Source organism: Egretta garzetta, unplaced genomic scaffold (assembly GCF_000687185.1).
Source record: "Egretta garzetta isolate BGI_Z169 unplaced genomic scaffold, ASM68718v1 scaffold122, whole genome shotgun sequence".
NCBI lineage: Eukaryota > Metazoa > Chordata > Aves > Pelecaniformes > Ardeidae > Egretta > Egretta garzetta.
Window position 1 is genome coordinate 122,643 of NW_009258886.1, and position 9,214 is coordinate 131,856.

At 41.3% G+C, this 9,214-nt stretch overlaps 1 protein-coding gene across 1 annotated transcript; it reads right to left on the reverse strand.

Annotated features, from left to right (window-relative positions):
• Positions 1–3,551: 3,551 nt before the first annotated feature.
• On the reverse strand, positions 3,552–5,216 carry TTLL2 (tubulin tyrosine ligase like 2). The gene has a single exon (XM_009633987.1). The coding sequence runs from the start codon at positions 5,214–5,216 to the stop codon at positions 3,552–3,554; it is 1,665 nt and encodes a 554-aa protein (XP_009632282.1).
• Positions 5,217–9,214: the final 3,998 nt, after the last annotated feature.

Consider the following 9,214-nt stretch of genomic DNA (forward strand, 5'->3'; position numbering starts at 1 on the left):
TTCCTCCCCTCAAAGGGCTGCACTGCACGTAAGTAGCTCAAGCCATTTTCCTGGCACTTCAGAACTGTTAGGAAGATTTAAGCCTTGTGAAATAGAATGGATGGATCTGTGGGGCTGAAATTTACTTTCATTTGGTGATGGGTGCTCAGTTTGGAATAACCTTACCTGAATGGCATGTCTCTTTGAGTGAGACTTGACAGAAATGCAGTCATTCCCTCTTTGTGTATGGAACATTAAAATAAATGCCCATATTATTTCCCACCCATATAAATGCCTATATTATTTCATGATACTGATCACACTTTCCCTTGTTTTTCTGCTAATTAGTTACAAAAAATGGCAAAAACTAAGAAGCATGGCATAAGAACCTCAAATCTACAAAGCTTTTTGAATTTCAGTTCAGTGCTGCCTTATGCTAACTAAAACAAATTCACTTTTTTTTTTTTTCTCAGTTAACCATTACAAAAAAAATGTGGAAGTGGTTAATGTTTTCAGTTTGGTTGGGTTCTTTGGAGCAGAAGATCCCAGCATGCATCAGGCTTTATCAGAGCTGTACATTAGACCAAAACCTGAGCAGGAGTTCAGTGAACAGTCACAAGTCTAGGTGTCTCTTCCAAAGTAAATTATTCAATAGTTATATGATCATAATCTAAGAGCTCTGCCTTATACATCTGAAGACAAAATGTAATGTTTATTCCATCCAGGTCATTATTCTGGTTGAAACAGCCCTTTCTTTTTCCTCCGTTAGTCTTTCCTCAGACCTCCTCTGTGTTGCTTTGGTTTTGAATAAACCTCTCCCACCACTGCCTTTATTTCTTCCAGCAGTGGAAAAATATTTCTGGTCAGTGAATCTCTCCAGCTTCAAGGCTCTTTGGATTGCAACTCGTTCCTAGGGGGATTAATCATTTGTCAGATGCTGCTTTCAACTGCCTTCCCCGTAGACTGCCTGTCCATCACCCGTCTTGAATTTTTCCAAAGCACTGAAGCATCTCCCCTGTAAAGCTCAGCTCATTACCTAAGAAGACCAATTATCTCCTCAAGCCCTTGGAATTCCTGTAGCAACAAACACGCTTTTTACAGCATGCTGCTTTAGCCTTTTCTCACACCTAAGTGCAAAATAATTGCAAGATTATGGAATTGCTCTTTCTTCTCTTCAGTTTCTAGTGTGTCAGACTGTTGACAAATCTCCATTCAAATTACAGAGCATCTTTGGAAGAAATAGATTGAATGGAGCAAGAAGCGTTGCTAATATTCATCATACACATGCTGCCATTTATGAACTTAATTATGATGGCCTGAATGTCCAAGCAGTTTGATGTCAGCTGGTGTGACAATAAAATTGCATTGGTTTTCCTTTACTCCTGTGTAACAAAGGAACGATTTATAAACCTGTGTTTTTCACTACTGAAATATTTAATACCTTTTATGTGTTTTGTAAAAGGAAACTCTAATTAAAAGAAATCCAAGAGATCATTCTATTCCAGGTGTTTCACTAAGAATTTCTGTTCAGTGCTGCCTTATGCTGACTAAACCAAATCTACATTGGTTTTTTTTGCAATTAAGCACCATGAAAAAAGTGAATGTGATTAATATTTTCAGTTTGGCTGGGAAACTACATGTGATGCTAATGTTTTGTAAAGGACCACAGTTTTTATTGCCAGGAATTCCTTTTAACAAAAGGTCCCTGTTCTCCAGTTAATATGCTTGCATTCTCTTTGTTTCTATAGTAATAGACAAAACAGGCTTTGTTTGCAGCTTTTAGCCTTAAATCACCGTTTGCCATTCAATAACCTGCGTATATAAACCCTTCTCATTATAAATTAAATGACAGACAATTTTGTTTGTATGCTGCTTGCTCCTCGCTTCATTAAGCACTCTGCTGTACTTGCAGGAAGCATTCTGATTCTGGAATAATTAGGCTTGCGATCCTGCACAGGTGTAACACACGGGGGATATGTGCAAGCCAGTCTCCAAAACCGTGTGCATGCAGACATGCACGCGTGCTAACACCTGGCTGCTGTCTGCAATCACCTTGTTGGCTCCTGCTTACAGGGAGGTCGTAAAGGGACATAAATAAGTATGGGCCTGGTTCTACTTTCTCACTGGCCAAAATTCCATTGGTAAGATCAAAGGGTGAGACTGTTGAGGATTTCACAGCACTATTGTCCATTTTTACCAAGATGTGTTTTTCAGGTAATATTTTCTAGTGTAATAGCAAAGGGATTATTGAAATAAGGGACAGAAATTTGATTCGAAAAGGAGGCGGCAGAAAAACAGCTACGTAAATGATGAGCTCTGCCAGGTATATTGTAACTGGGAGTCCTTCACAGACCAGTTCTGACACATGCCACATTATTTTTCTCAGGCTGATTCTGACACCCTGTCTCCTCTACTTTCCACTTGCATTCGCTAAGCAGAAGCAGTAATGGCTCTACCAGCTACAGTTCATTGTTGTAAAAACACAAATAATCCAATTTAAGTGTGACTGCATATGCACTTCAACTGTAGCAATACCCATACCTACTTTACTATGGTTTTTTGTCCACAAAATTTTATGAATCATTCAGGGAGACAGAACACAGTTGGGAAACCCCAATTCTCATTTTTCCACAAGTTTTTTCCGACTTCAGCAGAAGCATGCTTACAGCCAGTATTTGGCCTCGGTTCTGATTCAAATTTAGAATACGTTGTGCCTTCTGCATAGTTACTTCCATTCAAACAGGGGAAGGGTTGTATTCTGACCATCATCTCAAATGCTTCAGCTCAGTGTTAGTATTTTTCCATGCACAGCTGATCACCAGTTTTATTGCAAGCAAACCAAAGCTGCCTAACCACTGTACCTGTTGGGTGGCTAATGCAGAGTCTGTGAGAGAGAGGTGTGACCCAACCTTCTGAACGCAGTATTTGCAGTTTATATTCTGCCCACTGTTACCTTGGGAAGCCTAATTATTTCTTTATTAAGAGTTTATCTGAAACAAAACACTGGAGCTGTATATAGATTTTTTTAAAAAATTACTTTCCCTAAGAATTTCCACAGAATCCTACTGGTCATAAAATGAAAGTTATTTCATACTGTTGTTTCATACAATGCAAAATTAATTTCTGGAAATGAATGTTGGGAAGCTCACTGGATTCTTCAAAAACTTGATAGTTTTGTGTCATTCATATTACCTGCACCTTTGTAACCTGAGTGCATGTTGAATGCTCCCCAGTATAAAGTGACCAGTTTTCCAAGTCATAAAGCCCCCTTAGTTAGGAAAAGAATAGAAGCACAGATCACTGAGAAAAGTCATAAACAAAGACTGGCATTTCTGAGGATGTTTTGAGAAATGCAATTCTCCATTTTTATTCTGGGATTACTTTAATATTTCAAGAATTACTTTAAAAAATTAGTAATTTAAAAAAATAATCTCTTACGGTAATTGCTAAATTACAATTTTTAAATTGTGTATTATTTGATAGCTCTTTCTAATACAATTTCAGTGTACATCTACCTCCTTCAAGCTAACATTTTCATTTATGATACATCTATATAACCTAACATCATGAAGTTACACAGAAGTTAAATAGCCTACCCCTTTCTTTGTGTTCTGCTGTTTTGATGGTAACCGTTTGCTCACTAATTTGTTTATTTCCTTTATGATGCTCTTTACATCTGTCCCACCTCTGGAAGCTTGAAGTACAGCTTCATTGAAAGGAAAAATAAGGACAAAATCTCCTACCCGGGGGATAGGCCTCTGGTCTTTATCAGAGAGAAAATAGGGGCGTGTGGTTAACTCGTAGTTGCAGAAGTTGGGTCCAGGTAACCAGTGGTTGAGTTGGTCAGACTTGTGTGGAGAATGCCCAGCTCCTGCGGGTTGTTTATTTTTAGCTTCAGCTTTTGCTTGGGTGGGTATTTTTGGCATGTTCATCCTTTCCCGCAGCTGGGAAGTCAGTGTTTTTCTTGGATATGCTCTGGCAGTTTTCTTGGTTAGAGTAGCCACCTTACGAATTGATCCTCTTGTGGACTGCAGGGCAGGTGGTACAGAAGAAGCAGAAGTACATTTAGCCGCTTTTCGGCAAACGAGTAAGCCAGGAGCCTCCCCGGTGGCACTCTCACCAGCTGCGCTCCAGGGCACCCGCCTTCTGCCAGCCTTTGTCCCGGCCACTTGGTTTTGCCTGAAGGTGTCAATCTGTTTGTAGTTCAGCAGATCAACAATATCATGAAGAAGTTTTCTTTTCACATTGTCATCAGTGGAACAGTCTAAACACAAGGCCGGATTGTAGTTGACTTCTAAAAGCCATGGCTTGAATTTGTCATCAATCAGGATATCAAAGCCAAAGAGCTCAAAGCAATTGGAAGCCACTGGTAAGGGGGTTACAGCAAGCAGGGTGAGAATCACTATGTTATTGATCTTCTGCCAGAGGAGCATGTCATCAACCCCAAATATTCGAAGGTAAGAACGAAATTTGCTGAATGTCCATTTGCAGCCACAACCAATCCCTTCTTTATATATTTTATATGAAGCTCCGTATTTGTTGATGCTGGTGTTTGTCAGGTGGGCATAGACATTGTCCAGAGAACCAAGGTCAAACTTTTCAGTGGCAAACCTCACCAGTCCTTCTTCGTAGGTGTAAATGGTGAGGGGGCAAAAACTGGTGACACACACATAGAGGCGCAGATCCAGTTTATACCCTGAAATGAGCAGGGGGTTGCTAATGTACTTCTGCACAATGACTGTACAGTCATATACTAAATCTTTAATGTCTTGGAAAATGAGTATGCCCCTCCCACGGGAAAGATCCACAGGCTTGCAAATCCAGTAGCTAGGTCTTCTGCCCACTGACTGTCTCTCCTTGCTGTATTCTGCTATAAATTTGACATAGTCATTGGGCATGATGAATGCCACTGGACTGAATTCATACAGAGCTGATCCATATGCTCCTTTCATACGTTTCAGATGCCTTGCTAAATAGTCTTTTCTGGTGATCCGGACAGCTTCTGGGTAGTGGTTGAGCCTCTGCCATGGTTTAATGCTGTGGTGGTCTGTCATACGGAAAGGTGAGTTTCGCCAGTACAGGTTCCAATCTGCGTCATCTTGCTCCTTTTTGTCAAATTCAGTCCAGCCGCGTTCCAGTAAAACCTCACGGACTATTGCAGGGACATTCTCATGGAGACGGAACACCAAAGGCCTCAAAATATCTCTTCTGTCATAATCATCTGCCATCATTTCCATCTTATTAGCTGAAAGACAACAGAATCGCCAGGAAGGAAACTATGAAATGAATGCCACAGATTTTGCTAGCAGTTATCACCCTCACTATATTCTTAATGTCTGTCACTCTCAAAGTGTTTGCAAAGCGTGTCGCCTCTGTGTGTTTCTATGGTCCATGACTGAGCACTCAAAGGCTGTATTTAAGCTAAAAGATATGTAAAAGGGTATAGATTCCAGGTAGGTGTTAAGGCAACACAAAGCATTGATTGCTGCAAAGTTATGTTTCCACGCTTTATTTACTTTTTCTTTGAGGTAGCTTACTACAGCACTAGTTGTCTCAAAGCTTTTGCAATTCCTGGAAACTTAGAATTTTCTTTTTGTTTTTTGCAACTGCCTTCAGCCTAATGGCTGTAACTTTGTATAGTAAGACTTGCTGTGCACTGTGGCATTGCAGAGACATTCTGCTAACGTATTGTGTTACCCTGCTCTAAGCAAACTCTCTTGGTTAAGATTATGAAGTCCGATGCAAAACTGATGGTATGTAGGAGGAGAACACAGACTGATTCCGATGCTCTTTTCCTCCCTTGACATAAGCTGATTTAACTCACTGGTAATCTTCTGCTACTCCTCCAGTGAGCTCCTCCCCAGTTCCTGAAGAGCAGGGCACACTTCTCTCATTGCTTTTCTCTCAAGAAAATAACATTCCATAGAAACGTATGTAAATTCTGAATGAAATACCATTTCCCGTTATCTATAGTGGAAGTAGATGATGGTCCCTATCTATTTTTATGGGTAAGAAACACATTTTTGGGTTATTTTGGGCATAGCAATTCTCATATAAACAATTCATGAAGTGTGCTCTTCCCTCGCCAGCTAGTTCAAAATATACAAGACTCAAACTTCAGACACTGGTCCTACTGGCTGGTGGCATAGGGGGCAAAAAGTCCTATGAACCTGTAGATTTGAGTGTGTTGCTTGTTTCTCTCAGTTTTAATTTCCTGAAACCCTACAGAGCTGCTCCCTGAGGATTAGACTCCATGTTTGGAACAGAGAGTGTCTTGGATGAGAGAAGAGTGTTCTGACACAGCAGTAACATACCGACTTCCACCTCCTCTCAGAAAGTAGCAAGCAAAAGAAATACAAAGTGGGCAGGACATACGCTAGACAAGACTCCTTCACTTCCTATTACCAGAGTGACATCCTTGCACTTTCTTTTCAGGTTGAGTTTTAGATTCCAGAATGAGTACCCTCTGCCTTACAAACAACTACAGAAACCAAGGGAACATGCCACACCTGGAAGTATTCAATGCAGCATGCAGCTGACTTGGGCAGGGATGCTTTTTCTGTGGAAAAACTACAATGTGTTGAAATGAAAAGCTTTTTTCCAGAGAAGTAATATTTTTCCAGCTCTTCAATTCCATTTGAATTTTATTGTTTTGAAATTGTCAGAATATCTCATCTGCACTTTTTAAGAGACAATGGTTCAGAAAGACTTTTTAAAAAATGCTTATTTAGTTTTAAAACTAAAAGCCCAAATGTGAAATTAAATGCTTCACCATTATCAACATGTAAATTAACATAATTCAAAAGGTTTGCAAGTCACAAACCAGTTTAAGATTCTCATTATTTTATTTGAATGTGAAAAAAAATTCAGAAATTCTTGCAGGATGAAAAAACATGCTTCTCTCTCCACTCTCGCATTTGGTGACTCTCTCGTATAATGTACAGTCTTGGCTGTCCAATGCATTCTGCTGCTGCTAACAGGCTCTGAGGGGTAACCACAAAGCAGTGGCAGAGCTCTTCTACAAGCAATGTTGCGGAGTCTGGAACAAGAGCGTTACAACGCAGAGAGCAAAGCTAGAAGAGTTTCAACAGGGGCTTGGGAGGAGGAGTTTAGAGAAGGGTCCAGGAGGTATTTCAGTGAGGCTGGGAAGCAGGGCGGTGGTGTTAGAAGTATACAGCTACTTTACCATAGGACTGTAGTTGGGGGTTAAAAATAGCCCTGGACCATCTTATATCCTATAGTAAGGGAATCATTGCCTACAAATGAAGGGATTTGAAGCAAGCTTTCGTCCAGGATGTGAAGAATGAGGCTCCTATTGGAAGGGAACCTTAGGCCTCATTAATGGGGTGAGATTGTGGCCAAAATTTGAATTTCTGTATACGGTGACTTTCTATATTCCAAAGTAGTATGTAATTCTGTATTCCAATAGTAATATGTATATTAATAGTGATGTTTTACAATCAGACTTGCAGTGCCCTTCCACCTCAGGTTTAAGATTGTCTTGGAAGGGAGCAAGATCTGAACTGCACTGGGATTATTTCTCTGAATCCCCTTAAAGTTCAGAGATTCCCTCCCTGTACAGACTGCAGCTGAATTCTCCTTAGTGAGAGCTTTCCTTGGGTGAGGGCTTTCTTTACAGGAACAGGAGAAAAACATGGTAAGTAGGTACTGAAGTGAGGTCATGATGTAATAGGACTTACATAAAATATCATGAAGGGGAAAGTAGTCTTGCTACGCCTCTTGCAGTCAGTGCTTCTTTTCAGACCTCAGAAAACTGGGGGCTTGCTGCTGAGCTTGCACACAAACCTAACATGGTAGTCCCAGGTAACGTTTGTTATCTTTGCTTCCACTTTCTTTCCTGGGAGTTGTCTTTCCTGCCTGCTTATTAAACAACACCATGTCATATGACAAAATGAAAAGAAAAAAATATATAAAACTAAACAAGTTGTATAGTAGCTGGTTCAAATCCTTGGGCAACGATTAATAAATCAAGAAAAAAAAGATGTAATTGAAAGTAGCTGTGCTACGCACCTGGATCAGTCAACTTACTGACTGCAGTTAGCTTTGTCTTTTTTGCACTGCTTTACATTGCTACTAGCAGTGTTTCAGTGAAAGGCACTGTTGTATGTGCATCCAGTGTGTGGTAAACTGTGCTAGGTAATCCTGTGGTCTCTGCTAGGTATTCATAAACTAAGCTGTTAGTACTGTCTGAACAATGAAGCTGCCTTTGGTGGTTTGTTCACGTCGGCTTGTATTAATGGAACATCTTTCATACCTCTGGTGTCCAGGGAGTAGTTTACAGGAAATTGGCTCACCAAGCCTAGATATAACAAACGTCAGCTTCAAATTCCCCGGCAACTAATTGAAAAGAAAATAAAACATTTTAACTAACCAAGAATACCTATCTACTTTTAAGGAAGTCATATCATATAAGCAGAAGCTCTTGAAGTGCAATTATGAAACAGTACCTCTAGGATAAGGCATTGGTCTAAATGAATGAACACAAATTTCTCTCACTTTACTCTGCATAAATGTGTGCCCAGATGAACGCCCATCTCTTCATTCGCCTGCATTCCCAGAGGGCTCCATGTTCAGCCCATTCCTTAGTAACCTGGAAACCCAATCGCGTGTTTGCAGACCGACATTCTTCCACGATGCAAAAAATGCTACAGCTGTCCCTGACCACCCTCACGTTTAACACCTACCTACTGCTGTTGCCATCTGGTACTGAGAAGCGGAGACCTTCCCCCTGCGGAGAGCAGGATGCCACCGCCTGTGACCTCACGGCTCCAGGGCCGCGCAGTTGCGCCGATGCCGCGGCGAGACCCCGCGCCAGCGCCCCCGGGCAAGAGCTCACGTCAGCTCGGGCTTCGTGCCGGCCATGGCTCCTTCCAGCATTCATGCGTTCCAGGTGCTCGGTTTTACACCTATAGGAGGAAATACGATCCTTAGTGGTTAGGCATTAAATGCGTTTGTTTGCCGAGCGATGCGGAATGCCTCCCTGTAATTAAACTCAGTGGGCTGACTGGCAGTCTTTCCTACCAAGTCCTTAATTCCTCAGGGTGGAAGATCATAACACGGGTCTGGAAGCTGCCTGCCTTGGCATTTAATTTCAGAAATAACCATTTTATTTATTTCTTGAGGTGACGGTTTTGGTCCGGTACGCCACCCAGGTTCGCCCTGACTGTCCGAGGCTTACAGAGCTTCCTCCCACCGCTCTTGCAGACAACGGGCC